The following is an 18775-nucleotide window of genomic DNA, read 5'->3' on the forward strand; positions in this document are numbered from 1 at the left end:
AATGGGGTAGACCTGTTGTCTATAAATCCCCATTGACTTTAATGGGGTAGACCTGGTGTCCCTAAATCCCCATTGACTTTAATGGGGTAGACCTGATGGCCATAAATCCCCATTGACTTTAATGGGGTAGACCTGATGGCCATAAATCCCCATTGACTTTAATGGGTAGACCTGGTGTCCAAAAATCCCCATTGACTTTAAAGGGTAGACCTGGTGTCCATAAATCCCCATTGACTTTAATGGGGTTGACCTGGTGTCCAAAAATCCCCATTGACTTTAATGGGGTAGACCTGTTGCCCCTCAATCCCCATTGACTCCAATGCAACTGCAACATTTTGGGGCAAAAATCGCCAATTTTGGGTTCAAGTCCCGCCATTTTCCTGCTAAAAATCACCATTTTATGCTCCATCCGCCCGGTTTGGGGTAAAATCCCAATTTCTGCTGAAATTTGGACACGGAGATGGGATTTGGGAGTGAAAAATGGGATTTTTGGCAGTGAAAAATGGGATTTTTGGGTGAAAAAATTGGATTTTTTGGGGGGATATTTTGCTAAAAAATGGGATTTTTTTTGGGTGAAAAATGGGATTTTTGGGGATTTTTTGGATAAAATTTGGATTTTTTGGGGTGAAAAAAGGGATTTTTGAAAGGAATTTTGGTGTCAAAAATGAGATATTTGGGGTGACAAATGGGATTTTTGGAGGGAATTTTGGAGGTTTTTTTGGCGTGAAAAATGGGATTTTTGGGGAAAAAAATGGAATTGTTGATGGGAATTTTGGGGTGATTTTTGGGGTGAAAAATGGGATTTTTTTGGTGAAAAACATTATTTTTTGGGGGCGAAAATGGGATTTGGGGTGTCCAAAAAATCCCCATTGACTTTAATGGGGTAGACCTGGTGTCATTAAAATCCCCATTGACTTTAATGGGTAGACCTGGTGTCCCTAAACCCCCATTGACTTTAATGGGGTAGACCTGGTGTCCACAAAATCCCCATTGACTTTAATGGGGTAGACCTGTTGCCCTCAAATCCCCATTGACTTTAATGGGGCCCATTTGATGCCATTTTGGGGCAAAAATCGCCAATTTTGGGTTCAAGTCCCGCCATTTTCCTGCTAAAAATCACCATTTTATGCTCCATCCGCCCGGTTTGGGGTAAAATCCCAATTTCTGCTGAAATTTGGGGACAGAGATGGGATTTGGGGCTGAAAAACGGGATTTTTGGGAGTGAAAAATGGGTGAAAAAATTGGATTTTTGGGGGGATTTTTTGGTTAAAAATGGGATTTTTTTGGGCAGAAAAATGGGATTTCTGGGGATTTTTTTGGATAAAATTTGGATTTTTGGAGTGAAAAAAGGGAGTTTTGGAAGGGATTTTCGTGTCAAAAATGAGATTTTTGGGGTGACAAATGGGATTTTTGGAGGGAATTTTGGAGGTTATTTTGGCGTGAAAAATGGGATTTTTGGAGGGATTTTTCGGGGTTCTTTTGGGGTGAAAAATGGGATTTTTTGGGTGAAAAACATTATTTTTTGGGGGCGAAAATGGGATTTGGGGTGTCCCTAAATCCCCATTGACTTGAATGGGGTAGACCTGGTGTCCTTAAAATCCCCATTGACTTTAATGGGGTAGACCTGGTGCCCCAAAAATCCCCATTGACTTTAACGGGGTAGACCTGGTGTCCAAAAATCCCCATTGACTTCTATGGGGTAGACCTGGTGTCCCTTAAATCCCCATTGACTTTAATGGGGTAGACCTGGTGTCCATAAAATTCCCATTGACTTTAATGGGGTAGACCTGGTGTCCATAAATCCCCATTGACTTTAATGGGTAGACCTGGTGCCCAAAAAAATCCCATTGACTTTAATGGGGTAGACCTGGTGCCCCCTGAAATCCCCATTGACTTAAATGGGGTAGACCAGGTGTCCATAAATCCCCATTGACTTTAATGGGTAGACCTGGTGTCCATAAAATCCCCATTGACTTTAATGGGTAGACCTGGTGTCCCTAAATCCCCATTGACTTCAATGGGGTAGACCTGGTGTCCTTAAAATCCCCATTGACTTTAATGGGTAGACCTGGTGTCCCTAAATCCTCATTGACTTTAATGGGGTAGACCTGGTGTCCCCAAATCCCCATTGACTTCAATGGGTAGACCTGTTGTCCATTCATTTTCCCTCTAAAAATCCCAATTTTTGCCCCAAAATTTCCGGTTTTTGCCCCAAAATTCCCCAATTTTGGGTGGAAAAGGAGATTTTGGGGCTCACCTGGAGGCAGAGCTCCAGCAGGGGCCTCAGGTGAGGGATCACAGATTCGGGATTGACTTCCAGGAATTCATCCAGGATCTCCAAAGCGTCGGCGCCGCGATCCTGGAAGGGAAATTTCCCCAAATTCACCCCAAATTTCAGCACAAATTCATCCCAAAATTAACCCCAAAAAGTCCCAAATTCACCTCAAAATTAAGCCCAAAAGTGTCCCAAATTCACCCCAAAATTTCCTCATTGCAGTCCCAAAATTGAGCCCAAAATGTCTCAAATTCACCCCCAAATGTCCCAAATTAATTCCAAAATTAACCCCAAAATGTTCAAAATTTAACCCAAAATTAACCCCAAAATGTTCCAAATTAACCCCAAAAATGAACCCCCAAAAAGTCCCAAATTCACTCCCAATATCAGCCCAAAATGTTCCAAATACACCCCAAAATTCTTCCCAAAATATCCCAAATTCATCCCAAGATTAACCCCAAAATACCTCAAATTCATCCCCAAGTGTCCCAAATTAATCCCAAAATGTCCCAAATTCACCCCAAAATTAATCCCAAAATGTTCAAAATTTAACCCAAAATTAACCCCCAAAGTGTCCCAAATTCACCCCAAAATTTCCTCATTGCAGTCCCAAAATTAACCCCAAAATGTCTCAAATTCACCCCCAAATTGACCCCAAAATGTCCCAAATTCACCCCAAAATTAATCCCAAAATGTTCTAATTTTTACCCAAAATTAACCCCCAAAGTGTCCCAAATTCACCCCAAAATTTCCTCATTGCAGTCCCAAAATTGACCCCAAAATGTCCCAAATTCACCCCAAAATTTCCCCATTGCAGTCCCAAAATTGACCCCAAAATGTCTCAAATTCAGCCCCAAAATGTCCCAAATATCAGCCCAAAATTAATCCCAAAATGTTCAAAATTTAACCCAAAATTAGGCCCAAAATGTCTCAAATTCACCCCAAAATGTCCCAAATTAATCTCAAAATTAATCCCAAAATGTCCAAAATTCACCCCAAAATTAAGCCCAAAAATGTCCAAAATTCACCCCAAAATTTCCTCATTGCAGTCCCAAAATTGACCCCAAAATGTCTCAAATTCACCCCAAAATTTCCCCCAAATTTTCCCATTTCAGCCCAAAATGTCCCAAAAATTTTCTCTCAAATTCTCCCCAAAATTTCCACATTTCAGCCTAAAATTAACCCCAAAATTCCCAATTTCAGCCCAAATTTTGGCAATTTCCCCAAATTTTCTCCAAATTTCTTCAAAATTTTCCCCAAATTTAAATTTTTTTTCAATTTTGCCCCAAATTCTCCCAATTTTCCCCAATTTCAGCCCAAATTTTCTTTTTTCCCAATTTTTCCCCATTTTCATCCCAATTTATTCAAAATTTTCCCAAATTTCCCAAAATTTCTCCCCAAATTTTCAATTTTCCCCAAAATGTTCTTTTTGTTTTCACTTTTTGTCCAATTTCCCAAATTTCAGATCAAATTTCCCCAATTTTCCCCAAATTTTCTCCAAATTTCCCCAAAATTTAACTTTTTTTTCCAATTTTGCCCCAAATTCTCCAATTTCAGCCCAAATTTTCCCATTTTCCCCATTTTCATCCCAATTTTCCCAAAATTTTATCCCAATTTTCCCCAATTTCTGTGAGAATTTTCCCAATTTTTCCCCAATTTTCCCCAAATTTTTCCCATTTTCATCCCAAATTTTCCCCAAATTTTCTCCAAATTTTCACATTTTTCCCCAATTTTGCCCCAAATTCTCCAATTTCAGCCCAAATTTTCCCAATTTTCCCAAAATTTCAGCCCAAATTTCCCCATTTTCTGCCTGAATTTTCCCAATTTTTCCTCAATTTTTCCCATTTTCATCCCAAATTTTCACCAAATTTTCTCCAAATTTTCAATTTTTTCCCAATTTTGCTCCAATTTCCCCAATTTCCGCCCAAATTTTATTTTTCCCTATTTTTCCCAAAATTTTCCCATTTTCATCCCAATTTATTCAAATTTTCCCCAATTTTCCCAAAATTTTCCCCCAAATTTTCCAATTTCCCCAAAATGTTCAATTTTTTCACTTTTTCTCCAAATTTCCCCCAAATTTTAAATTTTTTTTCAATTTTGCTCCAAATTCTTCCCATTTTTCCCCAATTTCAGCCCAAATTTTCCCATTTTTCCCAATTTTTTTCCCCAATTTTTTCCCATTTTTATCCAAACTTTCCCAAATTTTCCCTGAATTTAAAATTTTCCCGAATTTTGCTCCAAATTCTTCCAATTTTCCCTTAATTTTCCCCAATTTCAGCCCAAATTTTTTCAAATTTCCCCAAATTTCCCAAAATTTCAGCCCAATTTTCCCCAATTTTTACCCAATTTTCCCCCAATTTTTCCTCAATTTTTCCCATTTTCATCCCAAATTTTCACCAAATTTTTGGGATGAAATTTGGGAATTTTGGGGCTAAATTGGGGAATTTGTGCATTTTAGGGTAAAATTTGGGATTTTTGGGATGAAATGTGGGAATTTTTTTCGGGTGAAATTTGGGAGTTTGGGGAGAAAATTTGGGGGTTTTGGGGTAAAAATTTGGGAATTTGTGGCGGAATTTGGGGATTTTAGGGCAAAATTTGGGGGTTTTATGTTGAATTTTGGGGTTTTTCGTGATGGAATTTGGGGGTTTGGGGACAAAATTTGGGAATTTTGGGGCTAAATTTGAATTTGGGCTGAAATTTGGGGATTTTGGGGATAAATTGGGGAATTTGGGGTGAAATTTGGGGATTTGAGATAAAAATTTGGGATTTTTGGGATGAAATTTGGGCTAAAATTTTGGGAAAATTGGGATGAAAATGGGGAAAAATTGGGAAAATTTGGGCTGAAATTGGAGAAAATTCGAAGATTTTGAAGAAACATTTTTTAAAGTTGAACAATTTGGGAAATTTGGGGGCAAAATTTGGAAAAAAAATTTCTGTCAGAATTTTCCCAATTTTTCCCCATTTTTTCCCATTTTCATCCCAAATTTTCACCAAATTTTCTCCAAATTTTCACATTTTTTCCCAATTTTGCCCCAAATTCTCCAATTTCAGCCCAAATTTTCCCAAATTCCCCAAATTTCAGGTTTTACCTCGTCCAGGCTCAGCAGCTCCTGAAGGGCCTCGAGGACGTCCGGGAGCAGCGAGCGCAAAATGGGCTGAAAAAACAGAATTTTGGTTAAAAATGCGATGAAAAAATTGAATTTTTGGTAGTTGGGGAAAAATAGGAAAAAATTGGGGAAAATTTGGGGGAAAATTGGGTGAAAATTGGGCAAAAATTGGGATAAAATTCAAAAAAATGGGGGGAAAATGAGGAAAAAATTTGAATTAAATTGGGGGGAAATGGGGAAAATTTGGGATTTTTGGTGTTTGGGGAAAATGGGGAAAATCTGGGGAAAATTTGGGGAAAATTGGGGAAAATGCGGTGAAAATGAGGAAATTTTGGGGGAAATGGGGAAAAATTGGAAATTGGGGGAAAAATGGGGGAAAAATGGGAAATTTGGGGGAAAATGGGAAATTTGGGGAAAAATTGGAAATTTGGGGGAAAATGGGGGAAAATTGGGGAAAATGGGGAAAAATGGGAAATTTGGGGAAAAATGGGGGAAAATGGGAAATTTGGGGAAAAATAGGGAAAAATTGGGAGGAAATGGGGAAAATTTGGAACAAATGGAAAAATTTGGGGGGAAATTGGAGAAAAATTGGGGGAAAATGGGGGAAAATTGAGTTAAATTGGGGGAAATTGGGAAAAAATTGGGAAATTTGGGAATTTTTGGGATTTTGGGGAATTTGGCCAAAAATGGGAGAAAATTGGGAATTTTTGGGATGTGGGGAAAAATTTTGGGAAAATTAGGGAAAAATTGGGAAAATTTGGGTGAAAATTGGGGAAAATTGGGAAAAATTTGGGAAAAAATGGGGGGAATTGGGGGAAATGGGGAAAATGGGAAATTTGGGGGAAAATTGGGAAAAATTGGGGAAAATTTGAGGGAAATTGGGAAAAATTGGAAATTTGGGGAAAATTTGGGGGAAATTGGGAAAAATTGGGGAAAATTTGGGAAAAAATGGGGGAAATTGGGGGAAATTGGGAAAATTTGGAACAAATGGGAAAATTTGGGGAAGAATTGGGGAAAAATTGGGAAAATTTTGGGAAAAATGGGGAAAATTTGGGGGAAAATTGGGAAAAATTGGGGGAAAATTGGGAAAAATTGGGGGAAAACGGGGAAAAATGGGGAAATTTGGGGAAAAAAGGGGGGAAAATAGAAATTTGGGGAAAATTTGGGGGAAAATGGGGTAAATTGGGGAAAATTTGGGGGAAATTGGGAAAAACTGGGGAAAATTTGGGAAAATTGGGGGAAATTGGGGTGAAAATGAGGATTTTTGGGCAAAAATGGGGTAAAAGGGAAATTTGGGGGAAAATGGGGGAAAAATTGGGGAAATTTGGGTAAAAATGAGGGAAAATGGGAATTTTGGGAAAAAATGGAGGAAAATTGGGGGGAAATGGGGGAAATTGGGAAATTTGGGGAAAAATAGGGAAAAATTGGGGAAATTTGGGGAAAAATGGGGAAAAATTGGAAATTTGGGGAAAATTTGGTGGAAAATTGGGAAAAATTGGGGAGAAATTGGGAAAATTGGGGAAAATTTGGGTGAAATTGGGAAAAAATTGGGAAAAATTTGGGAAAAAATGGGGGAAAATTGGGAAAAAATTGGGAAAAAATGGGGGAAATTAGGGGGAAATGGGGAAAAATGGGAAATTTGGGGAAAAAATACAGAAAAAATGGGAAATTTGGGCAAAAATTGGAAAAAATTGGGGGAAAATGGGGAAAAAATTGGATAAAATTGGAAATTTTGGGGAATAATTGGAAAAAAAATGAGAAAAAAATGGGGGAAAATGGAAAAAAATATGAGTTAAATTGGGGGAAATCGGGAAAAAATTGGGAAATTTGGGAATTTTTGGGATTTGGGAAAAAATTCGGGAAAATTTGGGTGAAAATTAGGAAAAAATGAGGGAAATTGTAAAAAAAATGGGGAAATCGGGGGAAAATGGGGAGAAATTGGAAAAAAATTTGGAAATTTGGATTAAATTGGGAAAAATTAGGAAAAAAATTGGGGAATTTGGTCCAAAATGGGGAAAAAATGGGAATTTTGGGGAATCCCAAATTTTGGCTCCAAACTCCCAAACTTTGGGGTGCAAATCCCAAATTTTGGGTCCAGAATCCCAAATTTTTACTCAAAAAATCCCAAATTTTCCCTCAAAACACCCAAATTTCCTCCTGAAAATCCCAAATTTTGACCCAAAAACCCCAAAATTTGTCCTGAAAATCCCAATTTTCACCCCAAAACCCCCAAATTTTGACCCAAAACCTCCAAAATTTCAACCTGTAAATCCCAAATTTTGCCCCCAAATTCCAAAATCCCCAAATTTCTTCTCTAAAATCCCAAATTTCACCCCAAATTCCCACATTTTACCCCAAAACCCCCAAATTTTCTCCCCAAACTCCCAAATTTCACCCGAAAAAATTCCCACGTTTCATCCCAAAAATCCCAAATTTTGCCCTAAAATCCCCAAATTCCCCAATTTAGCCCCAAAATTCCCAAATATCACCCCAATTTCCCAAATTTCATCCCAAAAATCCCAAATTTCGTCCCTCAAACCCCCAAATTCCATCACGAATTCACCCCAAAATTCAACATAAAACCCCCAAAATTTGATGTAAAACCCCCAAATTTTGCCCTAAAACCCCCAAATTTCACCCCAAATTCCCCAATTTAGCCCCAAAATTCCCAAATTTTGTCCCCCAACCCCCCAAATTCCATCACAAAAAACCCCAAAATTCGACGTAAAACCCCCAAATTTTCCTCTAAAATCACCAAATTTTGCCCTAAAACCACCAAATTTTGCCGTAAAATTTCCGAATTTTTGCTCAAAATCCCCGAATTTTGCCCCAAAATTCCCAAATTTTCTCCCCAAACACCCAAATTTATCCCAAAAATCCCAAATCCAAGCCTGAAAACCCCAAATTTAATCAAGAAAACCCCCAAAATTCGATGTAAAAACCCCAAATTTTGCCCTAAAATCACCAAATTTTGTCCTAAAATCACCAAATTTTGTCCTAAAATCACCAAATTTTGCCCCAAATTCCAATTTTGCCCCAAATTCCCAAATTTTCCCCCAAAATCCCCAATTTAGCCCCAAAATTCAACATAAAACCCCCAAAATTCGACGTAAACCCCCCAAATTTCGCCCTAAAACCCCCAAATTTTGCCCTAAAATCACCAAATTTTGCCGTAAAATTTCCGAATTTTTGCCCAAAATCTCCGAATTTCGCCCCAAAATTCCCAAATTTCGTCCCCCAAACCCCAAATTTCATCCCAAAAATCCCAAAATTCGTCCCTCAAAACCCCAAATTCCATCATGAAAACCCCAAAATTCAACATAAAACCCCCAAAATTTTGCCCTAAAATCCTCAAATTTTGCCCTAAAACCCCAAAATTTTACCCCAAATTCCCAAAATTTTACCCCAAAATCCCTAAATTTTCTCCCCAAACCCCCAAATTTCATCCCAAAAATCCGAAATTCGAGCCTGAAAACCCCAAATTTTGCCCTAAAACCGCCAAATTTTGCCCTAAAATCCCCAAATTTTGCCCTAAAATTTCCGAATTTTTTCCCAAATCACGAAATTTCACCCCAAACCCCCAAATTCCATCACAAATTCACCCCAAAATTTAAAATAAAACCCCCAAAATTCAACATAAAACCCCCAAAATTCGACGTAAATCCCCCAAATTTTGCCCTAAAACCCCCAAATTTTGCCGTAGAATCCACAAATTTTGACCTAAAATTTTCCGAATTTTTGCCCTAAAATCCCCAATTTAGCCCCAAAATTCATCCCCCAAAACCCCAAATTTTCTCCTGAAAATTCCAAATTTTGTCCTCCAAACCCCCAAATTCCATCACGAAATACCCCCAAAATTCAACGTAAAACCCCCAAATTTTGCCCGAAAACCGCCAAATTTTGCCCTAAAATCCCCAAATTTCACCCCAAATCCCCAAATTTCACCCCAAATTCCCCAATTTAGCCCCAAAATTCAACATAAAACCCACAAAATTCAACGTAAAACCCCCAAATTTTGCCCTAAAACCCCCAAAATTCGACGTAAAATCCCAAAATTCGACGTAAAACCCCCAAATTTCGCCCTAAAACCCCCAAATTTTGCCCTAAAATTTCCAAATTTTTTGCCCAAAATCCCCGAATTTAGCCCCAAAATTCCCAAATTTTGTCCAATAAACCCCCAAATTCCATCACGAATTCACCCCAAAATTCAACGTAAAACCCCCAAATTTTGCCCTAAAACCCCCAAATTTGCCGTAAAATTTTCCCAATTTTTTGCCCCAAATCCCCAAATTTCACCCCAAATTCCCAAAATTTTACCCCAAACCCCCAAATTTATCCCAAAAATCCCAAATTCGAGTCTGAAAACCCCAAAATTCAACATAAAACCCCCAAAATTCGACGTAAAACCCCCAAAATTCGACGTAAAACCCCCAAATTTTGCCCTAAAACCCCCAAATTTTGCCCTAAAACCCCCAAATTTTACCCCAAATTCCCCAATTTAGCCCCAAAATTCAACATAAAACCCTCAAAATTCAACGTAAAACCTGCAAAATTCGACATAAATCCTCCAAATTTTGCCCTAAAACCCCCAAATTTTGCCCTAAAACCCCCAAATTTTGGCCTAAAATTTTCTGAATTTTTTGCCAAAATCCCCGAATTTTGGGGCCAAAATTCCCAAATTTTGTCCAACAAACCCCCAAATTCCATCACGAAAACCCCAAATTTCACCACGAAACCCCAAAATTCAACATAAAACCCCCAAAATTCGATGTAAAACCCCCAAATTTTGCCCTAAAACCACCAAATTTTGGCCTAAAATTTTCTGAATTTTTGCCCAAAATCGCCAAATTTCACCCCAAATTCCCAAAATTTTACCCCAAAACCCCCAAATTTCATCCCCCAAACCCCAAAATTCAACATAAAACCCCCAAAATTCGACGTAAACCCCCCAAATTTTGCCCTAAAACCCCCAAATTTTGCCCTGAAACCGCCAAATTTCGCCCTAAAACCCCCAAATTTCGCCCTAAAATTTTCTGAATTTTTTCCCAAAATCCCCAAATTTCGCCCTAAAATCCCCAAATTTCACCCCAAATTCCAAAATTTAGCCCGAAAATTCAACATAAAACCCCCAAAATTCGACGTAAAACCCCCAAATTTGGCCCTAAAATCCCCAAATTTCGCCCTAAAACCACCAAATTTTGCCGTAAAATTTCCAAATTTTTGCCCAAAATGCCCGAATTTCACCCCAAATTCCCAAATTTTGCCCCAAAATTCCCAAATTTTCTCCCGAAACTCCCGAATTTCATCCCGAAAACCCCAAAATTCAACAGAAAACCCCCAAAATTCGACGTAAAATTCCCAAATTTTGCCCTAAAATCCCCAAATTTCACCCTAAAATCCCCAAATTTTGCCCTAAAATTTCCGAATTTTTTGCCCAAAATCCCCGAATTTTGCCCCAAAATTCCCAAATTTTGTCCCTCAAACCCCCAAATTTATCCCAAAAATCCCAAATTCGAGCCTGAAAACCCCCAAAATTCGACATAAAATTACCAAATTTTGACCTAAAACCCCCAAATTTTGCCCTAAAATTTCCGAATTTTTTTCCCAAAATCCCCAAATTTCACCCCAAATTCCCCAATTTAACCCCAAAAGTCCCAAATTTCGTCCCCCAAATTTCATCCTGAAAACCCCAAATTTTGCCCTAAAACCGCCAAATTTTGACCTAAAATTTTCTGAATTTTTTCCCAAAATCCCCAAATTTCAGCCCAAAATCCCCAATTTAGCCCCAAAATTCAACATAAAACCCCCAAAATTTGACGTAAAACCCCCAAATTTTGCCCTAAAATCCCCAAATTTTGCCCTAAAATCCTCAAATTTTGCCCTAAAATTTTCTGAATTTTTGCCCTAAAACCCCCAAATTTCACCCCAAATTCCCAAAATTTTACCCCAAAACCCCCAAATTTTCCCCCCAAACGCCCAAATTTCATCCCAAAAAACCCCAAAATTCAACATAAAACCCCCAAAATTTGACATAAAATCCCCAAATTTCGCCCTAAAATCCCCAAATTTTGCCCTAAACCCACCAAATTTTGCCCTAAAATTTCCAAAGTTTTGCCCTAAAACCCCCAAATTTCACCCCAAATTCCCCAATTTAGCCCCAAAATTCCCAAATTTTACCCCAAATTCCCAAAATTTTACCCCAAAACCCCCAAATTTTGTCCCCCAAACCCCCAAATTTCATCCCCCAAACCCCAAAATTCAACATAAAACCCCCAAAATTCGACGTAAAACCCCCAAATTTTGCCCTAAAACCCCCAAATTTTGCCCTAAAACCGCCAAATTTTGCCTTAAAAATTTCCAAATTTTTTGCCCAAAATCCCCGAATTTTGCCCCAAAATTCCCAAATTTCACCCTAAATTCCCAAAATTTTACCCCAAAATTCCCAAATTTTGTCCAACAAACCCTCAAATTCCATCACAAAAACCCCAAAATTCAACGTAAAACCCCCAAATTTGGCCCTAAAATCACCAAATTTTGCCGTAAAATCACCAAATTTTGCCGTAGAATCCCCAAATTTCACCCCAAATTCCCAAATTAAGCCCCAAAATTCCCAAATTTTGTCCTTCAAACCCCAAAATTCAACATAAAACCCCCAAATTTTTGCCCTAAATCCCCCAAATTTGGCCCTAAAATCCCCAAATTTTGCCCTAAAACCCCCAAATTTTGGCCTAAAATTTTCTGAATTTTTTCCCAAAATCCCCAAATTTCACCCCAAATTCCCCAATTTAGCCCCAAAATTCCCAAATTTTCACCCCAATTTCCCAAATTTCACCCCAAAAATCCCAAATTTCGTCCCTCAAACCCCCAAATTCCATCACAAACCCCCCAAATTTCGCCCTAAAACCCCCAAATTTTGCCGTAAAATTTCCGAATTTTTGCCCAAAATCCCCAAATTTTGCCCTAAAATCCCCCAATTTAGCCCCAAAATTCCCAAATTTCGTCCCCCAAATTCCATCCCGAAAACCCCAAAATTCGATGTAAAACCCCCAAATTTTGCCCTAAAACCCCCAAATGTTGCCCTAAAATTCCCAAATTTCCCCCCAAATTCCCAAAATTTTACCCCAAAACCCCCAAATTTTCTCCCCAAACTCCCAAATTCCGCCCGAAAAAATTCCCACATTTCATCCCAAAAATCCCAAATTTTACCCTAAAATCCCCAAATTCCCCAATTTAGCCCCAAAATTCCCAAATTTTCTCCTCAAACCCCCAAATTCATCCCAAAAATCCCAAATTCGAGCCTGAAAACCCCAAAATTTCATCTCGAAAACCCCCAAAATTTGATGTAAAACCGCCAAATTTTGCCCTAAAACCCCAAATTTTGCCCCAAAACTGCCAAATTTTGGCCTAAAATTTTCTTAATTTTTTCCCCAAATCGCCAAATTTTGCCCCAAATTCCCAAATTTCACCCCAAAATTCCCAAAATTTGTGCCCCAAACCCCAAAATTCCATCATTAAAAACCCCAAAATTCAACATAAAACCCCCAAATTTTCCCTTAAAACCCCCAAATTTTGCCCCCAAATTCCTGAATTTTGTGCCCAAATTTCTTCTCTAAAATCCCAAATTTCACCCCAAAATCCCCAAATTTTCTCCCCAAAACTCCCAAATTTCACCCGAAAAAATTCCCACGTTTCATCCCAAAAATCCCAAATTTTTACCTCAAATCCCCAATTTCACCCCAAATTCCCCAATTTCGTCCCCTAAACCCCCAAATTCCATCATGAAAAACCCCAAAATTCAACATAAAACCCCCAAAATTCGACGTAAAACCCCCAAATTTCGCCCTAAAATCCCCAAATTTTGCCGTAAAATTTCCGAATTTTTGCCCAAAATCCCCGAATTTTGCCCCAAAATTCCCAAAGTTTGTCCGTCAAACTCCCAAATTTCATCCCAAAAATCCCAAATTCGAGCCTGAAAACCCCAAAATTCGATGTAGAACCCCCAAATTTCGCCCTAAAACCGCCAAATTTTGGCCTAAAATTTTCTGAATTTTTGCCCTAAAATCCCCGAATTTTGCCCCAAAATTCCCAAATTTCGTCCCCCGAATTTCATCCCGAAAACCCCAAAATTCGACGTAAAACCCCCAAATTTTGCCCTAAAATCCCCAAATTTCATCCAAAAACCCCCAAAGTTTGCCCTGAAAATCCCAAATTTTGGCTCCAAAACCCCAAAATTTGTCCTGAAAATCCCAATTTTCACCCCAAAAACTGCCAAATTTTGACCCAAAACCCCCAAAATTTCAAACTGAAAATCCCAAATTTTGCCCCCAAATTTCTTCTCTAAAATCCCAAATTTTACCCCAAAACCCCCAAATTTTAACTCAAAACCCATAAATTTTCTCCCCAAAACCCCCAAATTTCACCCAAAAAAAATCCCGCATTTCATCCCAAAAATCCCAAATTTTTACCTCAAATCCCCAAATTTCACCCCAAATTCAAATTTAGCCCCAAAGTTCTCAAATTTCATCCCAAAATTCCCAAATTCGAGCCTGAAAACCCCAAATTTCATCACGAAAACCCCCAAAATTCGACGTAAAACCCCCAAATTTTGCCCTAAAACCCCCAAATTTCGCCCTAAAACCCCCAAATTTTGCCCTAAAATGTCCAAATTTTTTGCCCAAAATTCCCAAATTTTCTCCCCAAACCCCAAAATTCCATCACGAAAAACCCCAAAATTCAACATAAAAACCCCAAAATTCAACATAAAACCCCCAAAATTTGACGTAAATCCCCCAAATTTTGTCCTAAAACCCCCAAATTTCGCCCTAAAACCCCCAAATTTTGCCGTAAAATTTCCGAATTTTTTCCCAAAACCCCCGAATTTCACCCCAAACTCACTCACCGCTCTGAGGGTGCCCAGCAGCGCCCCGAGGGTCCCCAGGGCCGCCCCCAGAGTTTTGGGGTCCCCCCGGGCGCGGAGCCCCCCCCGGCACAGCCGCAGGTGGGCGGGGCTAAAACCGGAAAGGGCGGGGCCGGCCACGCCCACGGCCACGCCCACCAGGCGCAGCGCCACCTGCGGGATGGAGGGAAAAAAATCAGAATTTTCGGGTTTTTTTTGGGGATTTTTGGGGATTTTTAAAGGATTTTTTAGAAGAAATTTTGGGAATTTTTAAAGGATTTTTGGGGTTTTTTTGGATTTTTTTGAGAAATTTTTGGGAATTTTTTTCGGATTTTTTAAGAATTTTTTGGGGGTTTTTAGGGCGTTTTTGGGGATTTTTAATTAATTTTTAGGGAAATTTTTGGGGATTTTTTTCGGATTTTTTTGAGAAGTTTCTAGGAATTTTTTTCGGATTTTTTAAAGACATTTTTTGGGATTTTTAATGAATTTTTAGGGGATTTTTAGGGAATTATTGGGGTTTTTTAAAATTTTTTTAAAAGGACTTCGGGATTTTTTTGGCAGAATTTTTGGAAACTCGAAAAAGTTTTTGGTATATTTTGACAGGTTTTTTTAGGATTTTTGGGGATTTTTAGATTAATGTTTGGGAATTTTGGGGGAGTTTTGGGGAATTTTTCAGGATTTTTAGAATAATTTTTGGAGAATTTTTGAGAAATTTCTGGTGAATTTTGACGGCTTTTTTAAGGGTTTTTGGGGATTTTTAGATTAATGTTCGGGAATTCTGGAGAATTTTTTAGTATGTTTTGAGAAATTATTGGGAATTTTTTTCAGATTTTTTAAGAATTTTTTTGGGGTTTTTAGGGTGTTTTTGGGGATTTTTAAATGAATTTTTAGGGGAATTTTTGGGGATTTTTAAAGGATTTTTTAGAAGGATTTTTTTGGGAGTTTTTAAAGGATTTTTAGAGGAATTTTTGGGAATTTTTAAAGGATTTTTTTAGAGGAATTTTTGGGATTTTAGGGCGTTTTTGGGGATTTTTGAAGGGTTTTTTAGAAGGATTTTTAGGGATTTTTTAGAAGGATTTTTGGGGAATTTTTAAAAGATTTTTTAGAAGGATTTTTGGGAATTTTTTTCGGATTTTCGGAGGAATTTTTTTGGGGTTTTTAGAGTGTTTATGGGTATTTTTAGTGAATTTTTAAGGGGCTTTTGGGGAATTATTAGGGATTTTTGGGATTTTTTTAAAAGGAATTTGAGAAATTTTTGGTGGAATTTTTGGAGATTATTCAGAAATTTTTTAGTTAATTATAATAGCTTTCATTAAGGTTTTGGGGGATTTTTGGGGATTTTTAGATTAATGTTAGGGAATTTTGGAGAATTTTTGGGGAATTTTTTAGGATTTTTTGGAGGATTTTGGGGAATTTTTGTTGGATTTTTTAAAGGAATTTTGGGAATTTTTTTTGGGTTTTTTAAGAAATTTTTTTGGGGTTTTAAGGGTGTTTTTGGGAATTTTTAAAGGATTTTTAGGGGATTTTTGGGGATTTTTTTTAGGATTTCTTAGAATAAATTTTGGGAATTTTTAAAGGAGTTTTTAGAAAGATTTTTGGGAATTTTGAAAGGATTTTTTAGAAGAAATTTTTGGGAATTTTTAAAGGATTTTTAGAGGGATTTTTTGGGGTTTTTAGGGCGCTTATGAAAATTTTTTTAGAATTTTTATAGGAGTTTTTGGGTGATTTTTTGGGAATTATTTGGGATTTTTTGGGATCTTTTACAAGGAATTTTGTACATTTGGGGTGGAATTTTTGGAGATTTTTTAGAAATTTTTAGTTGAATTTTGACTTTTTTTTAGGATTTTTCGAGATTTTTAGATTAATGTTTGGGAATTTGGGGAATTTTTTAGGATTTTTTAAAGGATTTTTTAGAAGGATTTTTGGGAATTTTTAAAGGATTTTTTAGAAGGATTTTTGGGGATTTTTAAAGATTTTTAGAGAAATTTTTGGGAATTTTTTACAGATTTTTGGAGGAATTTTTTGGGGTTTTTAGGGTGCTTTTGGGGATTTTTAAAGGATTTTTAGAAGGATTTTCGGGAATTTTTTAAGGAATTTTAGAGGAATTTTTGGGATTTTTAAAGGATTTTTTAGAAGGATTTTTGGGGATTTTTAAAGGATTTTTTAGAAGGACTTTTGGGAATTTTTTTCGGATTTTTTGAGAATTTTTTTGGAGTTTTTAGGGTGCTTTTGGCGATTTTTAAAGGATTTTTACAGGAATTTATGGGAATTTTTTAGAAGGGTTTTGGGGATTTTTTTAAAGGATTTTAGAAGGATTTTTGGGAATTTTTAAAGGGTTTTTTAGAGAAATTTTTGGGAATTTTTTTCGGATTTTTTGGAGAAATTTTTTGGATTTTTTTAGATTTTTTAAGAAATTTTTTGGGGTTTTTAGGGCGTTTTTGGGGATTTTTAATGAATTTTTAGGGGATTTGAAGGGATTTTTTTGGGATTTTTTAGAAGGATTTTTGGGGATTTTTAAAGGATTTTTTAGAAGAAATTTTGGGAATTTTTAAAGGATTTTTTTAGAGGAATTTTTGGGATTTTTAAGGCGCTTTTGGGGATTTTTTTTAGAAATTTTGGGTGATTTTTGGGTGATTTTTTGGGAATTATTTGGGATTTTTTGGGATCTTTTACAAGGAATTTTGTAAATTTGGGGTGGAATTTTTGGAGATTTTTTAGAAATTTTTAGTTGAATTTTGACTTTTTTTTAGGATTTTTTGAGATTTTTACATTAATGATTGGGAATTTTTGGGGATTTTGTGGAATTTTTTTAGGACTTTTTGGAGGATTTTTAGAGGAATTTTTGGGAATTTTTAAAGGATTTTTTTAAGGAAATTTTTTGGGGTTTTTAGGGCGTTTTTGCGGAATTTTTTTAGAATCTTTGGGTGATTTTTGCAGAATTTTTTGGGAATTATTAGGGATTTTTTGGGATTTTTGGGGATTTTTAGATTAATGTTTTGGAATTTTGGGGAATTTTTGGGGATTTATTTAGGATTTCTAGAAGAATTTTTGGAATTTTTTTGGGAATTTTTTCAGAATTTTAAAGAAATTTTTTTGGATTCTTTTCGGATTTTTAGAGCACTTTTCGGGATTTTTTTAGAATTTTTAAAGAACTTTTAGGGGAATTTTTGGGGAATTATTAGGGATTTTTTTGGGGTTTTTTAAAAGGAATTTGGGATTTTCTGGGTGGGAATTTTTTTCAGATTTTTGGAGAAATTTTTTTGGATTTTTGACAGGTTTTTTTAGGACTTTTGGAGATTTTTGGGGATTTTTAGATTAATGTTTGGGAATTTTGGGGAATTTTTGGGGAATTTTTTAGAATTTTTAGAAGGATTTTTTTGGGATTTTTTAGGATTTTTTAAAGAAATTTTTTGAAATTTTTTCAGATTTTTTAAGAATTTTTTTGGGGTTTTTAGGGTGTTTTTGGGGATTTTTAATGAATTTTTAGGGAAATTTTAGAAAATTATTAGAGTTTTTTTTATTTTTTTAAAAGAAATTGGGAAATTCTGTGTGGAATTTTTGGAGATTTTTGAGAATTTTTTTGGTGAATTTTGATGGGTTTTCTTAGGATTTTTGGGGATTTTTAGATTAATGTTTGGGAATTTCAGGAGATTTTTGGGGATTTTTTTAGGATTTTTTAGAAGGATTTTGGGGATTTTTTAAAGGATTTTTTTGAGAAGTTTTTGGGAATTTTTTTCGGATTTTTTGAGAGTTTTTTTGGGATTTTTAGGGCGGTTTTTGGGGATTTTTATCGAATTTTTAGGATGTTTTTAGAATTTTTAGAAGGATTTTTGGGAATTTTTAAAGGATTTTTTAGAAGGATTTTTGGGAGTTTTTTTCAGATTTTTTAAGACATTTTTTGGGATTTTTAATGAATTTTTAGGGGAATTTTTGGGGATTTTTAAAGGATTTTTTAGAAGGATTTTTGGGGAATTTTTAATGATTTTTTAGAAGGATTTTTGGGAATTTTTAAAGGAATTTTTAGAGGATTTTTTGGGAGTTTTTAAAGGATTTTTTGATAAATTTTTGGGGATTTTTTTCGGATTTTTTAAGATTTTTTGGGGGGATTTTTAAGGCAGTTTTGGGGACTTTTTTAGAATTTTTAGGGGAATTTTTTGGGATTTTTTGGGATTTTTTTGAAAGGAATTTGGGATTTTTTGGGTGGAATTTTTGGAAAGTTTTGAGACATTTTTTGATGAATATTGATGGCTTTTTTTAGGATATTTCGGGAATTATGAGAGATTTTTAGATTAATGTTTGGGAATTTTTGGGAATTTTTTGGGACTTTTATAGTATTTTTTGGAAAATTTTTCTGATTTTTTTCAGATTGTTTTGAGAAATTTTTTTCACATTTTTTAAGAAATTTTTTTGGTTTTTAGGGCGTTTTTGGCAATTTTTAATGAATTTTTAGGGTGATTATTGGGGAATTTTTTGGGAGTTATTAGGGATTTTTTGGGA

General features: G+C 36.2%; 1 protein-coding gene across 3 annotated transcripts in view; it reads right to left on the reverse strand.

The window, feature by feature from the left end:
• The window catches only part of IPO4 (importin 4), a 62843-nt gene that overhangs the window by 33990 nt on the left and 10078 nt on the right, over positions 1 to 18775 (reverse strand). For all 3 annotated transcript variants that reach the window (XM_072921242.1, XM_072921241.1, XM_072921239.1), the window contains exons 6-8: positions 14282 to 14452; positions 5365 to 5430; positions 2258 to 2359 (exon numbers count right to left, since the gene is read on the reverse strand). In XM_072921242.1, coding sequence (XP_072777343.1) covers positions 2258 to 2359; positions 5365 to 5430; positions 14282 to 14452 — 339 coding nt within the window. The remainder of the gene's footprint in view (positions 1 to 2257; positions 2360 to 5364; positions 5431 to 14281; positions 14453 to 18775) is intronic.

Source organism: Taeniopygia guttata, chromosome 36 (genome assembly GCF_048771995.1).
Source record: "Taeniopygia guttata chromosome 36, bTaeGut7.mat, whole genome shotgun sequence".
NCBI lineage: Eukaryota > Metazoa > Chordata > Aves > Passeriformes > Estrildidae > Taeniopygia > Taeniopygia guttata.